A 23339-nucleotide genomic window follows, 5' to 3' on the forward strand; every position below is an offset into this window, starting at 1 on the left:
TGAGAAAAAGTTTATAAACGCTCTCCTGAGCCAGTATTTCAAACCTTCTACGATAAACTAAAAGCGCTAGTACTAGGAATTCCAGGAAAAACAAGAAATTTGTTTTTGCAATTAGCCGAGCATGTAGCCCAGTCTCTCAGTGTCACTTCATGTTATATATGTGGAGGAACTGTAATAGGAGATCAATGGCCATAGGAAGCCCGAGAATTAGTACCTACAGACTCAGTTCCTGATGAATTCCCGGCTCAAAAGAATCACCCTGATAATTTCTAGGTTCTAAAAGCCTCAATTATTGGACAATATTGCATAGCTAGAGAAGAAAAAGAATTCACTCACCCCGTAGGATGACTTAGTTGTCTGAGACAGAAACTGTATAACAGTACCACAAAAACAGTCACTTGGTGGAGTTCAAATCACACCGAGAGAAATCCATTTAGTAAATTCCCAAAGTTGCAAACTGTGTGGACCCACCTGGAGTCCCACCAGGACTGGACAGCCCCCACTGGATTATACTGGATATGTGGGCATAGAGCTTATGCCAAATTACCTGACCAGTGGGCAGGTAGTTGTGTTATTGGCACTATTAAACCATCTTTCTTCCTACTGCCCATAAAAACAGGCAAACTCCTGGGCTTCCTTGTCTAGGCTTCCCATGAAAAGAGAAGCATAGTTATAAAAAATTGAAAAAATGATAAATGGCCCCCTGAGAGAATCACACAATATTATAGGCCTGCTACTTAGGCACAAGATGGCTCATGGGGATACCGGGCCCCCATTTACATGATCAACCAAATCATATGGTTACAAGCTGTCTTAAAAATAATCACTAATAAAACCGGCAGAGCCTTGACTATTCTGGTCTGGCAAGAAACTCAGATGAGAAATGCTATCTATCAAAATAGATTAGCTCTCGACTACTTGCTAGTAGCTGAAGGAGAGGTCTATACAAAATTTAACCTTACTAATTGCTGCCTACACATAGATAATCAAGGGCAAGTAGTTATAGACATAGTTAGAGATATGACAAAACTGGCACATGTGCCCGTGCAAGTGTGGCATAGATTTAATCCTAGGGCCACGTTTAGAAAATGGTTCCCAGCACTAGAAGGATTTAAAACTCTTATAATAAGAGTTATAATAGGAACCTACTTACTGCTCCCTTGTTTGCTACCTGTACTTCTTCAAATAATAAAAAGCTTCATCGCTACCTTAGTTCACTAAAATGCTTCAGCACAAGTGTACTATATGAATCACTATCAATCTGTCTTGCAAGAAGACATGGGTAGTAAAAATGAAAGTGAGAACTCCCACTATTGAGTGAGCGTCTCAAAAGTGGGGAATAAGGGAGGAGACCACCCCTCATATCATCTTATGCCCAATTTCTACCTCCAAAGAAGGAAGTAAAAACTGAAAGGCAGAAATGAAATCCACGGGCAGACAGCCTGGCACCGCACCCTGGGCCTGGTAATTAAAGATCGATCCCTGACCTAATTGGTTATGTTATCTATAGATTACAGACATTGTATAGAAATGCACTGTGAAAATCCCTATCTTGTTTTGTTCTGATCTAATTACCGGTGCATGCAACCCCCAGTCAGCACCCCCTCTCCGCTTGCTCAATCAATCACGACCCTCTCACATGCACCATCTTGGAGTTGTGAGTCCTTAAAAGGGACAGGAATTGCTCACTCAGGGAGCTCGGCTTTTGAGACAGGAGTCTTGCCGATGCCCCTGGCAGAATAAACCCCTTCCTTCTTTAACTTGGTGTCTGAGGAGTTTTGTCTGCCGCTTGTCCTGCTACACTAGCACTGTCACTGTGTAACATTGAAAACAAATTTTAAAAGCAAAACCAGTTTTGGGTCAGTGTGGCGGCTCATGCCTATAATCCCAGCACTTTGGGAGGCAGAGGCAGGCAGATTGCCTGAGTCGAGGAGTTTGAGAGCAGCCTGGTCAGCATAGCAAGACCCTATCTCTATAAAAAGAAAAAAAAGAAAAGAAAATCCAGTTTAATGAAAACCTTAAATGCCCAGTTAAAGAGTTGATCACCCCAACAATGGGATAACTTTGAGTAAGAAAATGACTTTAGGCTGGGTGCAGTAGCTCATACCTGTAATCCTAACACTCTGGGAGGCTAAGGCAGGAGGATCACTTGAGCCCAGGAGTTCAAGACTAGCCTGGGCAACATGACGAGACCTCATCTCTACAAAAAATACAAAAATTAGCCTGGTGTGGTGGTGCGTGCCTGTAGTCCTAGCTACTCAGAAGGCTGAGGTGGGAGGATCACCTGAACCCAGGAGGTTGAGGCTGCAGTGAGCCATGATGGCACCACTGCACTCCAGCCTGAGCAACAGTGAAACCTCATCTCAAAAAAAAAAAAAAAAAAAAAAGACTTTAATGTCTGTATTTTAGATAAAGTGCTTTTCTGTGTGCAGGATAAATTTGATAGAGATTGGCTGGTAGCTAAGAGATTGGTTAAGGAAATTGATAGTAAGCCTAGAGTGATGGCAGAGGAATTGGAGAGAAAATTTGGTCTTAGAGATTAGAACAATTGAGGACTTTTTCTTGTTATTATTATTTTATGTATTATTTATGTATTTTTTATTTTTATAGAGATAGGGTCTTGCCATGTTACCCTGGTCTCGAATTCCTGGGCTCCAGCAATCATCCTGCCTCGTCCTCCCAAAGTGCTGGGATTACAGGCATGGGCCACCATGCCTGGCCAAGGACTTCTTGGTGGCTGATCAGATATAAGGGGCAAGAAAAGGAAATTTAGTAGGTATCTCTCACTTTTCCATCTGCCCAGAATCCCTTCTTTTAGGCACTGCTCACTCACCCACTCCATGAAATTCTGGTGGCATAGCAAATTCATGTCCTCAAAACTGAAGGAGGTATGTCTCCCAAGTTGGCCATTCAGAGCACTCCTTGAATGGCCAGTGTATTTACTTCACAGATATAACCCAAAATGAATGAAACCTTTCTTCCAATGTAGCTGGGGGAATATGCTTTCTCTGTAAGTTTTGGGACGTCAGAGGCCACAATACTGCCATGCAGATAGGGCCTATCAAGAGATAAAGAGTCAGACATGGCTGGGCCTGGTGGCTCACACCTATAATCCCAACACTTTGGGAGGCTGAAGCAGGAGGATTGCTTGAGCTCAGGAGATTGAGACAGGCCTGGACAAAATGGAGAAACCCCGGATCTACAAAAAACACACACAAAAAATGAGCCAGGCGTGGTGTAGTACACGCCTGTATGTAGTGTACGCCTGGTGCCTGTAATCCCAGCTACTTGCACAGGGCTGAGGTCAAGGAGGCTTGAGCCCAGGAGGTCAAGGCTGCAGTGAGCTGTGATGGCACCACTGCACTCCAGCCTGGATAACAAAGTGAGACCCTGTCTCAAAAAAAAGAAAAAAGTTTATTTATACATAGGCAAAATATATTGAAATTGTAAAATCATATGTCACAATCCTTTAAGCTCAATGTATAAATATTATGTCTATTTATAAATCTCAAAATTTTTGTATAAAAATATTGACAATCACTTTCACTTATGCTCTGCTATGGTTTAATTAATTCACAAGCATTAACAGACTAAATATTCCTTAAATATTTAACATCATTTGCATAATCAACTAATCACATTTTCTTAAACATTTTAAACTACAATTACAAATGTAATATATCTAACATCTAGCCAGTGAAATTTTTATAAACACATAACTCTTGCAAATATAATACCAATAAACCAATCATACATGTGGTCACGAAATTCCCTTAAATGTTTCATACATCTCGAAGGCCGACAAAGCACACAACACCCCAATAATGATAACTTTCACAAAAACAATGAAACTATGTTAATTTACCATCTTTATATTAAAGGTTCCAAATTGTGGCCAACGTGAAGATGCGCCACTCAGCTATTCCTTCAAGCAAGGACTCTGCCCTGCTTAGGACCTCAGCTGCAGTCATGCCCTTCCCAGGGCAGCCCACATCTAGTAACTGAGGGAGGAAGGGAGGAGTATAAACGTAAGGGCGACACACTCTGACCTACAATACTGGCTACATAGTTTTCTGTCTCATGATCTGCTTCTGGAAAACCTAGTGCAACACAAATTAACTCATAAAACCAACATGAACACAATTGTCATCTCAGATGTCCTACAGCAACTGAGGCTGCAAATTTGGGGTTTCAGTCACAATTTTTGTTACTCCTTCCAGTGATTATTTGACTTGAGCCACAGGTTAACAAACTGAGTCCTTTTTTTTTTTCCCCAAGAACTGAGAGAGGTACTGAGTCCTTTTTAATGGTGAGGCTCAGCCTCCATACCTAATACATTACTGTAATATTATTCACAATAGTTTTCTGCCTAATATAAATCAAGTATGCACACAAACACAGTTTGTAGTTCCCACAACCAGCATAACATCTAATCTAGGTTCTGCCACTAATTAGTTCTTGGAACTGGGGTAAGTTATTTACCTCTTTGTGCTTAATTTCCTTATCTGTAAAATAAGGATAATCATCTAATAAAATTGTTGTGAACAGTAAAAGACTTAATACATTTACAAGTGTATAGGCCAGGCCTGGTGGCTCATACCTGTAATTCCAGCACTTTGGGAAGCCAAGGCAGGTGAATCGTTTGAGCCCAAGAGTTCGAGATCAGCCTAGGTAACATGGCGAAACCCCATCGCTATAAAAAAATACAAAAATTAGCCGGACATGGCGGCATGCACCTGTAGTCCCAGCTACTCAGGAGACTGAGGTGGAAAGATCATTTGAGCCCAGGAGGCTGAGGTTGCACGGAGCCAAGATCGTGCCACTGCACTCCAGCATGGGCAACAGAGTGAGACCTGACTCAAAAAGCAAAAACAAAAAAAGTGTATACAATAGCTTCCCAGGCTACACTATGTATTTAATAAATTCTAGCTATGTATTACTGGTCTGAGTTCTACATTGTATTTTTTCTTATCTGTCTCATCTCATCAACATTCTGTAATAATTTGACAAAACGATTACAAAAAAGTTACGTTTCACGAACTTTAATTATGAGACACTTCAGATTTGGGCCCCTATATTAATCCATTCTCACACTGCTATAAAGAAATACAGAGACTGGGTAATTTATAAAGGAAAGAGGTTTAATTGACTCAGTTGCCCATGGCTGGGCAGCCTCACAAAATTTTCCAATCATGGAGGAAGGGGAAGTAGGCACGTCTTACAGGGCAGGTCTTACATGGTGGCAGGTGAGAGACAGCATGCGAGACCGCAGGAAAAACTACCATTTATAAAACCATCAGATCTTGTGAGAATTCACTTACTATCAGAACAGCATGGGAGAAACCATCCTCATAATCTAATCACTTTAATCCCTCCATACGTGGGGATTATAATTCGATGTAAGATTTGGGTAGCGACACAGAGCCAAATCATATCAGGACCTAATTCCTAAACTTTAGATGAACTTATTTAAACACTACTCCACCTATCAGTTTAGTATTTTGGGTTTTTCCTCTTCATGAAGATGTAAACTAGATGTGTAAAGATTGGTTTGGGAGCCTATTGCAAGGACAGAAAACCAAACACCACATGTTCTCACTCATAGGTGGGAATTGAACAATGAGAACACTTGGACACAGGAAGGGGAACATCACACACAGGGGCCTGGTGTGGGGTGCGGGGAGGGGGGAGGGATAGTGTTAGGAGATATACCTAATGTAAATGATGAGTTAACGAATTGCAGCACACCCACATGGCACATGTATACATATGTAACAAACCTGCACATTGTGCACATATACCCTAGAACTTAAAGTATAATAATAAAAATAAATAAAAAATAAAAAAATTGGTTTGGAAGCACATGTGTAAAATATTTTTCTAAAATATGAAACAAGAAAACATATTATTCCAGTATTATTCCGAAGCGAGGCAACTCCTGCAATTACAAAATAAAATCCTTTGCTCTTCAAGCAAGATTGTACCCCCTTCCCAAAAACGATATATGCATTTATGGTTAAAGTTCAAATGAAACTGATTTAATAGGAATAATTTTAAAATAATAATGAGAATATATGGACAGCTTACTATAGAGATGATGTTGTAAATGACTTTAAAACATTTGGAACTAAATGTCAGTCCTAGGAAATTGTCTATGCACTCCTGTAAATTGTCTTATTAAGGGTCAGGTTTCTTTCAACAGTTTAGATATTTGATCAGAAGCATACTGAAGAAAAACGAAAGCTGCTCTTGCTTTTGACCCCAAGGTGGGAATTTTCTGTCATTGGCGCAGTGCCTGAAAATACGATCCAATCTTCATTTAGTCATTTCTACGGAGTCTGGAAAGGCTAAAATATTGCAAATAATAGGACCTACTCGTACTTTCCCCCCTTAAGAAGCATATCTATTTCAAGGTGCCTATTTGGAAAACAGATTCCAGGTCTCCACCACGCAACTTAACACAAAATGAAAGCACACAACCTGCAGCCTTTGGCTGTGGTGTTTCTAAAAACAAGGAAGGGCACAGAACCATGGCTTAAAATACCCGAAAGCTGCAACCCACAAAGAGAGTATTTCAGGGCGGGCTGGCCGTTCCCTCCAGGCAACCGTTCAGTGCAGGCGGCCGGGCGTTCCTGCGGGGAGGGCGCCACTGTGATGCAAAGACATCAAGCGGACTTTCTGCTTGCCCGTGGACGCCGCTGTCCCTATCCAGTCCTGTACTGCGGCTCCCCAGACTACTCCGGGCCACCCAAGAGGTCTGGCGGGGTCTGCGCCAGATCAGCGCCCGCTCGTCAGGCTCAGCTCTCCGCACAGCCCAGGCCGGCCAGGCCCCTGGACACTCCGTCGTCGGGTGTGGGGCGGGGAAGCAAAGGGCGAGTTTTCTTCCCAGATTCCAGTGGGAAACCAAGAAAAGGAGGTGGCGGCTGTGTAAACTGGGCCCGGGGTAAGGCCTCCGGGAACAAAAGAGGTAGCGAACGCACAGCAGCCGAGGTTCTGCGAGCTCCTTTGGGGCCACTACGAATCCCCGTTAATCACCCCCATCCGGGCCGAGCGCCAGAAATGATGAAAATGCAGATTCATGGGTTGCACTCCAGCCCTACGGTATCACCAACCGTATCTGGCATTACCCAGGAATCTGCATTCTCGACGAGCGCCCGGGCCGACGGGGCTAGTGAAGTTTGGGAACAATTGCTTCATACCCAGCAGGTCCGCTATCACCAAGGTAGCACGGCCACTGCAGCTGCGGCTGTGGCTGCGGCTGGGCTGCGCCTCAACCGACCTTGGTCCTTTCCTTTGGTCCCGCCCCGCTGCTCAGCGCGGATTGGTGGCGGGGTACAAATCTGGCGCTGATTGGGCGGCGGTAGAGTCGCTCGTAAAGACTGTAGGGTTCGGGTCCTCTAGAGTGCTAAATTTATCTTCAGACCAGCGATCGCGCCAGCCGCGAATCGGATATCTATGGAGATGGCCTAGGCGGTATCCCTGAGCTGAGAGCATCACCCTGTCCCCGAATCCTTCTTTCCTCTGTTTTGTTTTTCATTCCCCTCCCCCTCCAGTCCACGACGACTGGCTGTTGACCCCGTTCAGGCCTCGGTGAAGGTGAGGAGCAGAGCCGCCGCCGCGGCTAAGCGGTGCGCTGTGAAATGGCCGCTTCCTGGAACTGCCTAAAATGGCGGTCGCGGGCTCAGCTGGGGACCGCGGCGCTGCTGTGCAGCCCAGCCGCGGCGAAGACCGTTCTCTTCATCGCTGATGGAGATGAAATAGAGAGATGGTGTTGGGTGCTGAGACGTTTTCATGTGGTCTTTAGCGGAGGCGGCCGCCCGGGGACGCGAGAGGAGTCCTGAGGCGAGGGTGGGCTGCTACTGGTAGGGAGCCCCCCCAGTCGTGGCGGTCTGTGGGCAGCGCGCACCTATGACAGAGAGGAACTGAGGGATAGTTGGCCCTGGCTGCACATCCAGGTGACCGTTTAACAAAGCATTTAGGTGTTGGAAGGAGCATCCTTTCCCGCCTTTCTGGCTGGCCTGCACTCAGATCCTGCCCTCAAATCCTGCCCTCCTGCCCTAAGGGTATTGTTCCCAGCCGGAACCGCCCGAGGGTAGGGGAGAAAGGATTGTGATACCTGTCAGTTTGCCCAGAGGGAGATTACGGAAGTTTTCCGCGCTCTTCAGGGAGTGGAAAGGAAACTTTACTCTCTGAGGAGTAGATTCTTTGTCCTCGAGCAATTCGGGGAAACACCTTTGAAGAGGTGGCGCTAAGGACCTCCTTTCTGAAAACAAAAGCTTCCTACTCGTCTGTGTCTTTCTCTGGCAACGAGGGAGAGGGATCCTAATCTTTTACGTGAACCAGCAGCTCCACAAAGTTCCCCGTTGCAAAATCCAAATGGAGCCTGTGGAAGGAGAATCTGCTTTTTTGCTCCCAATAAGAAGTAGGGCTTTCTGCTGTTGCTAGTATGAGACCCTCGACTTTCTGGCAGTTGTAACCCATTGTTCATTTGTTTCTCTGCATAGCCCAACTCCTAGTAACCAGATTTTTTAGTAGTTGGGGAATTAAAAGTATTCAGGAACACACAAGTAATGGCTAGACACATGGGCTATGCAGTCATACTTCTTGGGCTCTGAACTTGGTTTTTCACTTACAAGAGGTGTAGCGAAATATGTTAACCTGGGTGTATCTACCTCTAAAATGGGGTTATTAATAGTCCTTGTCTCTTCATCGATGAGATAGTCTATATGAGGGATTTAGCAGTAATTGGCATACAGTAAAAAATCATCTCTCATTAAACATTGTTTACCTGAGGAGATTGGTTATTGGGGGGCTAAAAATGATTGTAGTGAAAGAATTGTTTCATGTAATAGTTCTATGTATAATTCCATTTTAGATTCAAGGCCTAGTGTTAGAGACATTGATGAGGCTGTACTTTTAAAAATTAGATTTAGTTTTAAGTTCTTGAAAGTGTGTTGTTGTTGTTGTTGTTGTTAACGTGTTTCTATGAAGTCAGTAGGTGGGGGGAACATCTCAAAGCAGCCAAATTGCCAGCATATTGAACAGGATGAAAATGTTAAAATTTTTACTATGCTAAGCATCTTCTCTCAGTCCAAGATCTGCATTGCAGTAAAGAATCATTCACACTGCTTAGATCCAGAAAGAATAAACCCTTCTTACGGGTTTATAGTTAGTTCTTGTTACTGTGTCTAATTGTAATTTTTCTCGTTATAGGCTTTTGGTTACTCCCCTTCCCACCCCATTCCTTAATTTTATTCTTTTGAAGAGTGCATTTCAAGCTGCCAAGGTGGAGAGAGGGATTACAGAAAGGAGAACACCTTATTTCAGGTATCTTACTTTCTACCCCTTAATAGGAGAACCATTTTGACTCAGGATCTAACATGAGAATACAAAATTTACTCTATAGCCAGGTTATAAAGTTTAAATCAAAAGTAGCTATACTTGGATAGACATAATTTGTATGCCTTAATTTATAGAGTGAACAGTATTCTTTAGCAATCCTTAGATTGCATTATTCTTTTAATTTTGATTTGTTTTATTATATGAAAAATAAACCTCTTAAATGAGAGTTTATTTTTTTTAGATCCCAGTTAAGTCTTCACCTGTTGTATAAATAGAATGCAGAGTAATTTGTAAAAATATACGTTACTTTCATTGAGTCTTAATTTGGATAATATAAACATTTATATAATTTAAGTCCAGAGAAACAGTACCTAACTTTTGATATACAATTTATTCTTCATTGTTAACATAGCATTTAGGATACAGTAGAATTATGTTTATGTATCTCGTAAAACTTGGAACTGTCTGTGTATTTAATTCACTTCTTCAGAATTGTTGCTAACCCTGAAGGGACTTCAGATACATAATAGTATCAACAACTAATACATCTAATGGCAGTAGGCATCGAAAGCTAAAAGAGATTTCACAATACTACATACCATGTGACAGGGCTGATAAATTGTGGCCCATGCTGTCTGGTTTTGAACGTAAAGTTTTATTGGAACACACCCGTGCCCGTTCTTTCATGTATTGTCTATGGCTGCTGTCATGTTACAACTACACAGTTGAGTAGTTGCAACAGAGACTATATGGCCCTTTACAAAAAAAGCCTGCCAACCCCTGCCATGGGACGTATTCTTCAAGGTCCCTTTCTTAAAAGTATGTATAACAACTCTTAATAATTTCTTGGCTCAATGATTCCCAAATTATGTTTTATAGAATATTAATATTCTCTAAGTTAATAAATGTTTTGAGAAAAAGATTGAAGCTAATAGTAGTTTTTCTTTATGGTTGATTTTAATATGTTTAAATATGAGATTACTAAACTCATTTCTATAGCTTTTATTTTTATGTGATAATCTACCTTTAAGAAAAGGTGTACCATACCTGAGAGCACCAGGAAGTCGCATGAGAGATCACCTGATACATGAACGTATGATGTTCCATCTGCGCATTGATGGATAGGCAGCATTTAGAAATTAACTGATGTGTTGCTGTATATCATCTCTTTGATGATTGCTCGTCTTCTTTGTATCCTGTCTTAAAGTTTCATCACATTTGCGATACTCAATGTCTGTTCTAAATTAACCATGTTTTGTACCACAAACTCATTGCCCATGGATCTGTTGCTGAAACAAGGAAGTCTTAAACAAGAAGTGGAATCTTTCTGTTATCAGATTGTGTCTGAATCAAATGATCAGAAGGTTGGGATATTACAAAGTGAAGATAAACAGCTGCAACCTTCAGTTTCTAAAAAATCAGAAGGTGAGCTTTCCAGGATCAAATTTATATCCAATTCCAACAAAATAACATTTAGTAAAAAACCAAAAAGAAGAAAATATGATGAAAGTTATTTGTCTTTTGGATTTACTTACTTCGGGAATAGAGATGCACCTCATGCTCAGTGTGTATTATGTAAGAAAATTTTATCGAATAGCTCTTTAGCCCCTAGTAAGCTTCGAAGACATTTGGAAACTAAACATGCTGCATATAAAGACAAAGACATAAGCTTTTTCAAGCAACATCTTGATTCACCTGAAAATAATAAACCCCCAACACCTAAAATTGTGAATACAGATAATGAAAGTGCTACAGAAGCATCATACAATGTAAGTTACCATATAGCATTGAGTGGAGAGGCTCATACTATTGGAGAATTGCTTATCAAACCTTGTGCAAAAGATGTAGTGATGCGGATGTTTGATGAACAATATAGTAAAAAGATAGATGCAGTACAGCTATCAAACAGTACTGTTGCACGTCGAATTAAGGATCTAGCTGCTGACATTGAAGAAGAGCTTGTTTGTAGACTGAAAATTTGTGATGGGTTTTCACTGCAACTAGATGAATCAGCTGATGTTTCAGGACTTGCTGTGCTGCTTGTGTTTGTTCGTTATAGGTTTAATAAGTCTATTGAGGAAGACCTACTCCTGTGTGAATCTTTGCAAAGTAATGCTACCGGTGAAGAAATATTCAACTGTGTCAACAGTTTTATGCAGAAACATGAAATTGAATGGGAAAAATGTGTTGATGTTTGTAGTGATGCTTCTAGGGCAATGGATGGGAAAATTGCCGAGGCTGTCACCTTAATAAAATATGTGGCTCCCGAAAGCACCAGTAGTCACTGCCTATTATATAGACATGCACTAGCAGTTAAAATAATGCCTACATCTCTAAAAAATGTGCTAGACCAGGCAGTACAAATCATCAATTATATTAAAGCTCGACCACATCAATCCAGACTATTAAAAATTTTATGTGAGGAAATGGGTGCTCAGCACACAGCACTTCTTCTAAATACAGAGGTGAGGTGGCTTTCTCGAGGTAAAGTTCTTGTAAGACTTTTTGAACTTCGTCGTGAACTTTTGGTTTTCATGGATTCTGCTTTTCGACTATCTGATTGTTTAACAAATTCGTCTTGGCTGCTAAGACTTGCGTATCTTGCAGATATTTTTACTAAATTAAATGAAGTTAATTTGTCAATGCAAGGAAAAAATGTGACTGTTTTTACAGTATTTGATAAAATGTCGTCATTGTTAAGAAAATTGGAATTTTGGGCCTCATCTGTAGAAGAAGAAAACTTTGATTGTTTTCCTACACTCAGTGATTTTTTGACTGAAATTAATTCTACAGTTGATAAAGATATTTGCAGTGCCATTGTGCAGCACCTAAGGGGTTTGCGCTCTACTCTGTTAAAATACTTTCCTGTAACAAATGATAATAATGCTTGGGTTAGAAATCCATTTACAGTTACTGTTAAACCAGTTTCATTAGTAGCACGGGACTATGAGAGCCTGATTGATTTAACATCTGATTCTCAAGTGAAACAGAATTTCAGTGAACTTTCACTAAATGATTTTTGGAGTAGCCTAATTCAGGAATACCCAAGCATTGCAAGGCGTGCAGTGCGTGTACTTCTTCCTTTTGCTACAATGCACCTGTGTGAAACGGGGTTTTCGTATTACGCTGCAACAAAAACAAAATATAGGAAAAGACTTGATGCTGCACCTCATATGCGAATCCGACTTAGCAACATTACACCTAATATTAAGCGGATATGTGATAAAAAGACACAAAAACACTGTTCTCATTAAAATTGGAGGAGTTTGCATGTCTCATGATAACCAAATGTAAGATGAAAATAAAAGATGATTTACTTCATCTCTGGTATTTGGGGGTTTTAAATAAAATAATTCAATTTTTTATACTATTTAGATTTTAAGAAAGCTAAAGAATCAAAAATTTTAAACATATTGTGTTATTGGTATTTCTTTACATTGTAATTGTAAAGGGTTCCATGATCATAACTGGGAAATAGTGATCCACAAGATGAAGTCCCAGTCCCTTAACATCTCTCTTCAGGATCTAATCCCTACCAATCTTTCCCTGTCTACCCTGCAGCTCTCCAATCCCATGGAACTTCTTGCCATTCCCTAAATATATCACACTGTTTTATGGTTTCAGGTCTCAAAAAACGATTCTGTCCCCGTCTTACTTTCTGATAGGCTCCTAATTGCTTCAACACTTTGACTTGTAGGTACTTTCATTCTCTGTATCTTCCTATTTTGATCCTTTTTCACACTTGTATTTAATGTTTGTGTCTGTCTCTACTGTGAACTCCTTGATGGTCTCATGGTTCCCAATGTTTTCAGACCGAGCTCTTATCGAGTCTTATCCAAATCTGTATCTTCATTATGGAGTCTCATCCAAATCTGTATCTTCATTATCTGGAAAAAGGCTTTACTAAATTAGATGCTCAGTAAAGGGAAAAAATGTTGGTGAAAGTGAACCAACAAAAAATGGAAGAGGGGATTTCCTACATTCATTGATTGCTATGGTAGCAGGTGTATGCACTGCTACCCTTTGGGTTTTTTGGCTCACTTATTCTATTAACTAGAGTTCAATGTGGTCATTATGTAGAAGTCATCGAGGAATGTCACAGTTTTATGATTCAGGCTGAACTATTGAGGGAGAGGGGATGAAGTATGAAGAGCATTTTCAGATACTTTGTTTTTTTTCTCAGTTCCTATATAGATTATTGTAAATTCCACATATAGTATAAATTAATGAGACTTTACTGTAGTCAGAGATGCTTAGACCAGAAATCAGTTTGTTTTTATAATACTGTAAATTCCTGACTGAATTTCCTGTCTCTGGGCTACTTTTGCTATGTCACGTCATGCAGTACAGTTCACCAACTCAGTGTTAAATATTTATGTTACTCCTGTAGTCAAGAACTACTGTAGATAACCATTATTTAATCTCATTTGTTGAAACTTCTGTTTTAGGGAGTAGAGGTACCACCCTCCACCATTAAGGCAGAATGTGGTAAAATGACTAGGTTCAAGTACCTACTTTACTTTGTAATGTACAATAATCTGAACTTCTTGAATCTCAGTTGTTTCATCTATAAAATTACAATTATGCCTCCTTTGAAGGGTTGTTATGAAGATTAAATGTGAGTGTATAAATGTAAAGCTCTTAACAGTAGATGATCAGGATAGGTGTACAGCATATATTAGTTCTGTGCCACATCCAACCATGTTCCAGTTAAACTTGAATCTACACTTCACACTTGTAATCTGAATTTTTATTCTCTGGAGACTCAGCAGTTTACCAGACCATGGGACATTTTCTGATCCAAGGCAACAAGATTACACACTTCTAGCCCAGGTTTTTCCCCCTTGTTGCCTTATTGAGCACTTACTTATCTGTGAGGAACTTTATTTTATTTTATTTTATTTATTTTTTCGAGACAGAGTCTTGCTCTGTCACCCAGGCTGGAGTATAGTGGCACGATCTCGGCTCACTGCAACCTCTGCCTCCCAGGTTCAACCAATTCTCGTGCCTCAGCCTCCCTAGTAGCTGGGATTACAAGCATGTCCCACCCCTACCCTCACCCCAGCTAATTTTTGTTTGTTTGTTTGTTTTGATACAGAGTTTCACTCTTTCCCCCATGCTGGAGTGAAGTGGTGTGATCTTGGCTCACTGCAACCTCCATCTCCATCCACCCTGCCCCGCCCCTCCACCAGGTTCAAGAGATTCTCCTGCCTCAACTTCCTGAGAAGCTGGAATTAACAGGCGCATGCCACCACACCCGGCTAATTTTTGTATTTTTAGTAGACACGGTTTCTCCAACATGATTTCTCCATGTTGGCCAGGCTGGTCCCGAATCTTGACCTCAGGTGATCCACCCACCTCGGCCTCCCAAAGTGCTAAAATTGCAGGCATAAGCCACCACACCTGGCCTAATTTTTGTATTTTTATTAATGACAGGGTTTCACCATGTTGGCCAGGCTGATCTTGAACTCCTGACCTCAGGTGATCTGCCCACCTAGGTCTCCTAAAGTGCTGGGATTACAGGCGTGAGCCACTGCTCCCAGCCTGTCAGGCACTTTGATGGTTGCTTTGTATTTATCTATAATCTTTACAACAATCTCATGGGATTCAGTCATTTTTGGACTTGCCCTAGGTCATAAGTAATTAGCAGAATTTGGTTTAAAATAAGTCTCTCCCAAAGACAGTGCTTTTTCCCATCACTGCCTTCTGAACTTTTCTAAGACTCAAACAGTGACTTGGAAGTACAACCTGAAACTCCCTACTAGAATCTGGACATTTCTTTGAAGTTTTGTGTGTACTTCTAAATTCACCCAAAATTGACTGTCTAATTTAAAATATGACTGCTTATTTTCTTTTTTTCTTTTTTTTTTTTTTTGAGACGGAGTCTCGCTCTGTCGCCCAGGCTGGGGTGCAGTGGCCAGATCTCAGCTCACTGCAAGCTCCGCCTCCCGGGTTTACGCCATTCTCCTGCCTCAGCCTCCTGAGTAGCTGGGACTACAGGCGCCTGCCACCTCGCCCGGCTAGTTTTTTGTATTTTTTAGTAGAGACGGGGTTTCACCGTGTTAGCCAGGATGGTCTCGATCTCCTGACCTCGTGATCCGCCTGTCTCGGCCTCCCAAAGTGCTAGGATTACAGGCTTGAGCCACCGCGCCCGGCCTGACTGCTTATTTTCATGTAAAATATAGAGTAAATTGCTGTCAACTACTAATTCCTTAGAAGATGTATCATAATTTCTTGTATATGCAATGCTTTTTATTTATTAGTCCCAAAATTGCACCCTAGTTTGAGAAGGATGTACAGTGCCTTAATATCTGTCCAGCATGTACCTCGAGCCTGGTAACTAGACTCCTGTGATTGCTGACTTTGAGCCATTGATTAGATTATTTGTCCAAGATGTCAGCCTCTTAAAATATAAACCATTCTTGTTTTCCAGTTCTTTTCCCTAATCTCCTTGGAGAGTCTAGATTCCTGCATTTAAGTCCATGTCCATTATTTGGGACCCTGCTGTCTGCTACTAGACCTTTTTAATGCTGACCCTACCCATCTTGGTTCTTGATGCCAACTGTTCACCTCATCTGTAACGTATCAGGACTAAATTATGGATACATGCATGGCTAGTGAGAATGGACTTTCAGCACCTGAAGGTGGGTCTGGTGGACAACAGACAAGTTGAGTTCCAGATAGCAGCTAGTTCTAGATTACCCTAACCTAAATGTAGTTACCGTGAATGCATCCCAAAAAGAGGATTCTTTTCCTTTTTATTTAAACCCTACCTGCCCTTCAGAATTGGCTGCTTATTCTCTAAATAAAACCAAAGGAAACCAAGTAACAAGCACTGCCAGCCTCATTTCCTTCCATACTTCCAAAGCCCTTTGGTTACCCTTCTACCACGGTAATGTCCCTGAGACTAATAGCGAAACATTCTCTGGAGCTGGAGGGAAACCTCTAACAAACCCTTTTACACAAAAGAGAGAACAACTCTTAGAGGAAGAAATGAGTATCATTCCATTTAATAAATGGAAGAGCTATTTGAGGACTAAATTATATTCTCATGGCACCCTCACATGATAGCTACTCTTCCAACTGATGCATAAAACAGTAAAATTCCCCTGATGTGTCCAACCCAAAAGGACTTTCCCACTTTTGATCCCTATATTTACAATAATTGAAATTGCCTTGATTTCTTAATTATAATTATTTCATAAGTTAGTCTTGCCCTATCACCACACATACAAAAATACACCATAAGCTCTTTGTAGCTATGATGGGTCATTCATAAATCTTAGTAAATTTCTAATAATATAAAAAGTAAACAGTGAATTGAGTTTCCTAGCTTAAAAAGTGAAGTATTAAGGTAAAATACAATTCCTACTATATGTAACATTATGAAAATTAACTTTGGCCCAGTGCAGTGGCTCACGCCTGTAATCTCAGCATTTTAGGAAGCCAACATGGGCAGATCACTTGAGCTCACAGGTTCGAGACCAGCCTGGGCCACATGGCAAAGTGCCATCTCTACAAAAAAATACAAAAGTTAGCTGTGTGTGGTGATGCATGCCGGTTGCCTTAACCTCTCTTAAATAGATAAGGCAGTAACAAGTCTTTGGTTTTCAGACACTTCAAAAGCAATATTTGTTTTTTTACATCCCAGCTACAGTGCAGTGGCATAATCATAGTTCACTGTAACCTCACTCACTCCTGGGCTCAAGGTATCCTCCCACCTCAGCCTTCTGAGCAGCTAGGACTGCAGGTATGCACCACCATGCCCAGCTTTTTTTAAATTATTTTTTCAGAGACTAGGTCTTGGTATGTCACCTAGACTGGCCTGGAACTCCTAGCCTCAAGCCATTCTCCCGCCTCAGACTTTCCAAGTGTTGGGATTACAGGCATGAGCTACCAGCCAGCAGCATTTCTTTAATAAATTCACCTGTTGCCTTAAAAATGCAGCTTTGCTGCCCCAAATATAAGTCACCTACAGTTCTTGAAAGAATTTGTCAGCTATGTAAACCTAGTTGCCTCTGGAACTTACATGTTTGTTTACCTTTGTTTTTAAAAGTTGGCATAAGTATACTGTTAATTAGTACAATGGAAAGAATTCTTAAGTGGGTGTCGAGAGACATGTTCTGCTACTAATTAACTGTTTTAAGTAAGTTCACTCTTCTCTCTAGGCCTTAGTTTCTTAAGTGAAAGGTTTTGAACTAGAATGAGCTTTCAGCTTGGCATGGTTGTTCACATCTGTAATCCCAACATTTTGAGAGGCCAAAGGAGGATTCTTTGAGGCCAGAAATAATTCAAGATCAGCCTGGGCAACATAGCAAGACCCGATCTCTAAAAAAAAAAAAAAAAAAAAAAAAAATGGTAACTAACTGAGCATGGTGGCTTGCACCTGTAGTCCTAGCTATTCAGGAGGCTGAGATGGGAAGATTGCTTGAGCCCAGGAGTTCAAGACCAGCCTGGGCAACATGGCTAGACCTTGTCTCGACAAAAATAAAAAAATTAGTGAGGAGTGGTGATGCATGCCTGTGATTCTAGCAACTCAGGAGGTGAGGCAGGAGAGTCACTTGAGCCCAAGAGATAGAGAATGCAATGAGCTGTGATTGCATCACTGCACTCCAGCCTGGGTGACTGAATGAGACCCTGTCTCAAATAAATAAATAAATAAATAAATGGACTGAGTTCTAAAGTTCCTGTCACATAAGATCAAAATTTAAACATAAGTAAAGATTAGGGTGATAAGATGTACACTTTCCACCAACCAAATGATAAAATGTGAGTTTCTCCATCATGGATACTTGTTGGATGGAAAGAATGAAGTACTTTTTTGGAATGGATAAATACTTTGAAATTTAGAAGACATTGGAGGGGGAATGAAAATGTTTGGTTATGACTGTATTGGAATCCAGTAACTAAAGTGTCAAGCAGGCTGTAGTGGAAATTGTGGGCTATCTCCCCAGCATGTATTTTCCTCTTCTAAATCATACTCTGATTTTACTTCAGGTATCCATTCTTTCCCTACATAATCAGAAGCTGACCCTACTCCAGTTTTAGGAGTTAACTTGTTTTGTCTAAGATGGTAGCTTTCAAACTTTTTTTGACGCCAGTCCACAAGTAGATTTTATTCTTGTGATCCAGGTGTGTTTGTGTGTATACACCAAAGTTTCATAAAACAGTACTAACTCGTCATATATTTTATGCAGTTTCAAATTTTATAGTCTAGTTAATTTTTTCAGTAATGGTTATAACCCAAGACTTAATTTCCTAATTCATTCTCAGGTTATGGACCACTGTTTGAAAGACACTGGTGAGTGCAATGCAATTGCCCTTAGAAAAATTGTTGAGAAACCTGGATAAAAGCCTGCTGGAGGTATAGTATTACTCTGACCACAGAATTGGTCCAGGAATAGTATGTGATTCAATACAAACCAGAGAAAAGCAAGGGCAATAGTATGGGGACTTTAAAAAAATATATTTCCTCACTCTTAAGGAAGAGATAAGTGTCCTGTGTATCTGAGAGCAAGAATAATGCCACTCTAGCTGCCCAGCTAGTGGTTAAAGCCACAATACAACGAAGAGGGCAGAGGCCTCATGTGGTAATCTGAGTGCCTACATTTGTCTCTAACTTGCTAAAATTTCAGGCATGCTGAAAGAAATATCAAACTTAGACTAAATCTATCTATAGCAACGCCAAGAAACAAAAAAGATGTGTTTGCTCTCAAAGAATTTACATTCTAGTGGGAGAGAGAGACTGTAGTAAGTGCTACAAGGAAATTTTTTCAAAAGAGTAAATGAAGCAGGGTCTTAACTGCGAGTGATCTAAGAAGGTCTTTCCAAGGAAATGAGATTTGAGCTGAGACCTCAGTAATAAGAAGGAGCCAATCAAATGAAGATTGGGGAAAGAATATTCCAGAGGGAAAGAAAGCAAGTACAAATACCCTGATGCAGAAAAGAGTGAGGTATGTCTGAGGAATGCATCATAGAAATTGTCAGTAGGTAGGAAGGATGCAGGGCACTGAGGGTCTTATAGGCTAGTATAAAGAGTTTGGATTTTATTTCAACTGTGTTGGGAAGCCACTGTGGTTCTCAAACACGGGGAATGGGTGGGGGTTAGGTTATTTCCTCTAGGGAGTATTTACAAATGTATGAGGGAATTGAGGGAAGAGCTATTGTAATGAGTATTTTAGACCTGTTAGTATCATATACCCTTTCTTTTGAGAAGCTCAAAACTTTGATGATATTGGGACCCTCAGAACACTTCTGAGGAGATCCAGCAGTTTAAGGACCCCACTTTAGAAAATACACATATTAATTGGAAGATTCTGTATCTTAATTTTAAGACAGGGATCATACTTTGAACCTCTTTTCATCCCACATAGCACCATGTTAGGCTCCTTGAGACTGTTAAATTGGACAACTACCCAAATTTGGGAACATGCAAAATTTCATTGTCATTACCTTTTGTTGTAAAGAAGTGTAGTGCATTGATCAAACAAAAGCCTGTGATCTATAAAAAATGCCCGAATTTGACTTGTTTTGTTTTCGTTTTAGTTGAGTGAAGGCATGAATATTTGCTAAGCCACCTCTAGTAACTCTTCAAGTTGGCTTGCTACCACCGTGTCCTTTTGGCTGTCACAAATCTTTCCCCACTCTTCTGTTCTTTGGGGAAGAGGAACCCAGAATTCTTAATGGGTGGAAGAGCAAAGACTCACCCTTAGGAATTTCACTGTTGGAATTATTTTTTTAATTTTTAAATTCCCTCCAACTTGAATCACTTTGGATCATATGATTTCGACTTCGTGTAGCCCCTGTCATCCTGCCCAAAGTGTGTAAGGAACCCTGATCTGAATAATATAGCACTGAGTAAGCTTGGAATAACAGAATAAGATTTTATTTCAAGGCTTTTCTCAATGCTACTAAAACAATAAGGATCACTCTGGATGTCCATTTCCAGAGCACTTCCTAGTTGTTAGGCAATTAATTCTGGAGTAGATTATACAGCCATTTTATAGCTATGGAAGAATCACCTAACCTTCCAGAAGCACTTTGGGACTTTTACAGGAGGCCTTTAAAATGCAAAGTGTTGTTTTTGCTATTCTTAGATGTACAAATGTAAAGGTTAGACATCACTTCTTATATTCTAAGAAGTAAAAAATGGTATATTGTCAAAGTCTCAAGTTTTTGGAATTCTTGACGGATTTTCCCAGGTTTATTCAGTAACATTTATGCACCTTTTTTTCCCCTCCACCAACTGCCTGTTTTGAAAGGCAGGAGTGAAGATGACTGTAGAATACATGTACCTTAACAGAAATTTCACTTTGCAAATACCCATCCCAGCTTTTTAAAATATTTATGGTATATCAAAGCACCATAATTTGACTACTCAGCTGTCATCAGGAACTAAGCCGACATCTCTTTTCATTTTCTTTTTTAATCTCATTTATGTTGAAGAACTAGCCAACATTCCTTTTCAGAAAAAGACTTTGGGGGCAAAAAAAAAAAAAAAAAAAAAACCATTTCTGACAGTCATACTGTGTACTTATTTTAGAAAATGAGCTGCTCTCAGGCCTCAGTATCCAGTCAAATATAATATAGAACTCTAGTCTGTTTGGAGTCCCACTACAATAATATTTTCACAATAGACTGACTGCCAGTTATGAAGTTCTCACATTTTTCCTGTATGCATCAAGTAATTCCAGCAATTCCTAAATAGTGCAGCACCCCTGAACTCTACCTATTCTATTTCTGCTTAATTTTGTACTCTAGGAAAAAAGGCAGAATTTCACCAACTAAACTTTATGCAAGAACATGAGAGATAAATAGTGCTTATCAAACCTTTGTTAAGGCTTGAAGTTCAAGACACAAACTCTATTGTGAACATCAATGAACAATTGTTTGGTGTATGTATGGAGCATTTACTTGGTAGTTAGCCAGTCAAACACTGAAACATACAACCATGCCTCTGCCTTGTATTACATCACTGCCAGTGAAATGGACTTAGGAATCTGGACAAAGTTAATGTAGCATTTCCAAGTCATAAAATATTTTAAAACATGCTAATTCAGACTAAAGAAATGTTTAATGAAAAGTTTAAATTGTTATTTCCAATTTTATAGAGTAGAACAGGGGATGTAAGATCTGTGAGGGCAGGAACCTTGACTTACTTATCCACCTCTGTATTCTCAGGGCCTAGAATAATGCCTGTTGCCTAATAGTTCATTAATAGATGTTTAGTATCGATATGTTAGTGGTGGGAAAAGGACTAGGTTTGACTCTGAGCTCTGACACTTTCTCGTGTGGACCCTTGTTCAAGTCACTTGAATTCTCTGACCCTCAGTTTCTTCATCTCTTTTAAGAGGAATAATATGTTATTCTGTGTTTTATGGCCCTGCTCTGAGAATCAAATAATGTAATACATGTAAAATCCCTATATAAAATGTTACAGCATTATTTAAAATCATTATTTTAAGACTAACAATGTTATAACACAATATTGCCTGGTAGAAATTTTTGGTAGACTTAATAATATTTACCTTTTTTTGGTGGTTTTTTTTTTTTTTTTTTTTGATCACATATTGGATGCCAGATGCTTTATATATGTATTTCATTTAATCATGATAACAACTCTGTGAGGTAAGCTATCAACCCCATTTTAGAGATGAAGAAACTAAGGCTATGTGTTAGTTACCTATTGCTTAATAAATTGCTCCAAAACGTAGTGGCTTAAAACGTCAACATTTATTACCTCAGTTTCTAAACGTCAGGAATCAGGTGGAGCTTAGCTTCAGAGTCTGTCACTGGCTGCAATGAAGGTGTTAGCAAGAGCTGCAGTCATTTCAAGACTCCACTAGAGCCGGGCACGGTGGCTTATGCCTGTAATCCCAGCACTTTGGGAGGCTGAGGCGGGCGGATCACGAGGTCAGGAGATCGAGATCATCCTGGCCAACACGGTAAAGCCCCGTCTCTACTAAAAATACAAGATATTAGCCGGGCATGGTGGCGGGGGCCTGTAGTCCCAGCTACTTGGGAGGCTGAGGCAGGAGAATGGCGTGAACCCGGGAGGTGGAGCTTGCAGTGAGCCATGATCGCGCCACTGCACTCCAGCCTGGGTGACAGAGCAAGACTCTGTCTCAAAAAATAAAAATAAATAAATAAATGAAAAGACTCCACTAGGGAAGGATCCACTTCCAAGCTCACTCCTGTTGGCAGGATTCAGTTTTTTGCAGGCTGTTGGAAGTTCCTTGACACGTGGACCTCTACAGGGCAGCTCACAACATTCCAGCAGGCTTCATCGAAGTGAGCAAGTGAGAAAGCACCAGTAAGACCAAAGTCATAATTTTTTGTAACCTAGTTTTGGAGGTGACATCCCACCACTTTTGTTATATTCTATTCATTAAATCAAGTCACTAGGTCCAGCCCATATTCAAGGGGAAGGTATTACACAAGGGCATGAATACCAGGAGGCAGAAATGACAGTGAGCCACTTTAGAAGGCGTCTCCCTCAGGATCAGGGTGCTCAAGTTGCTTATCCAGTTTTACAAAGCTAATGAGTAGCAAACCTGAGATTCCAGGTTACATCTGTCTGACTACAAAGCACACAGTGTTTCCACTTACACTACTCTTCTCTCAGTGAATACATAGAATTGTATATATATTTATTTTATATTATTTTATGTTTATGGTTAGCATAAACTTGCCTAGAGATGAATTTTTCTAAAGCATTAAAAATGTTTGGCGGGGCACGGTGGCTCATGCTTGTAATCCCAGCACTTTGGGACACCGAGGCAGGCAGATCACAAGGTCAGGAGTTCAAGACCAGCCTGACCAACATGGTGAAACCCCATCTCTACTAAAAATACAAAAATTAGCCAGGTGTGGTGCTGCGCACTTGTAATCCCAGCTACTCAGGAGACTGAGGCAGGAGAATTGCTTGAACCCGGGAGGCAGAGGTTGCAGTGAGCAGAGATGACACCACTGTACTGCAGCCTGGGCAACAAAGCAAG

The 23339-nt window shown here is 40.6% G+C and overlaps 1 protein-coding gene and 1 long non-coding RNA gene across 16 annotated transcripts in view; one reads left to right on the forward strand and one right to left on the reverse strand.

Moving 5' to 3' along the window:
* Nucleotides 1-7369, reverse strand: part of LOC105488780 (uncharacterized) — a 268377-nt gene extending 261008 nt beyond the window's left edge. For 9 of the 15 annotated variants that reach the window (XR_011610820.1, XR_011610826.1, XR_011610827.1 and 6 more), the window contains exons 1-2: nt 7200-7316; nt 4601-4693 (exon numbers count right to left, since the gene is read on the reverse strand). This is a non-coding gene — a long non-coding RNA (uncharacterized lncRNA). Of the gene's footprint in view, nt 1-3865; nt 4002-4600; nt 4694-7199 lie in introns of all 15 variants that reach the window. The other 6 variants (XR_011610831.1, XR_003019623.2, XR_011610818.1 and 3 more) reach the window with 3 other exon arrangements.
* Nucleotides 7370-7415: 46 nt separating this feature from the next.
* Nucleotides 7416-12663, forward strand: LOC105488778 (zinc finger BED-type containing 5). Its single transcript, XM_011753212.2, has 3 exons — nt 7416-7596; nt 9214-9327; nt 10374-12663. Exon 3 carries the CDS (start codon nt 10593-10595, stop codon nt 12594-12596), a length of 2004 nt encoding a protein of 667 aa, XP_011751514.1. The 5' UTR covers nt 7416-7596; nt 9214-9327; nt 10374-10592; the 3' UTR covers nt 12597-12663.
* The last annotated feature ends 10676 nt before the right edge of the window (nt 12664-23339 follow it).

Source organism: Macaca nemestrina, chromosome 12 (genome assembly GCF_043159975.1).
Source record: "Macaca nemestrina isolate mMacNem1 chromosome 12, mMacNem.hap1, whole genome shotgun sequence".
NCBI lineage: Eukaryota > Metazoa > Chordata > Mammalia > Primates > Cercopithecidae > Macaca > Macaca nemestrina.

Excerpts from the sequence above, each read along its gene's own strand:
- LOC105488778 (XM_011753212.2), top strand. The coding sequence starts at position 10,593 with ATGTTTTGTACCACAAACTCATTGCCCATGGATCTGTTGCTGAAACAA.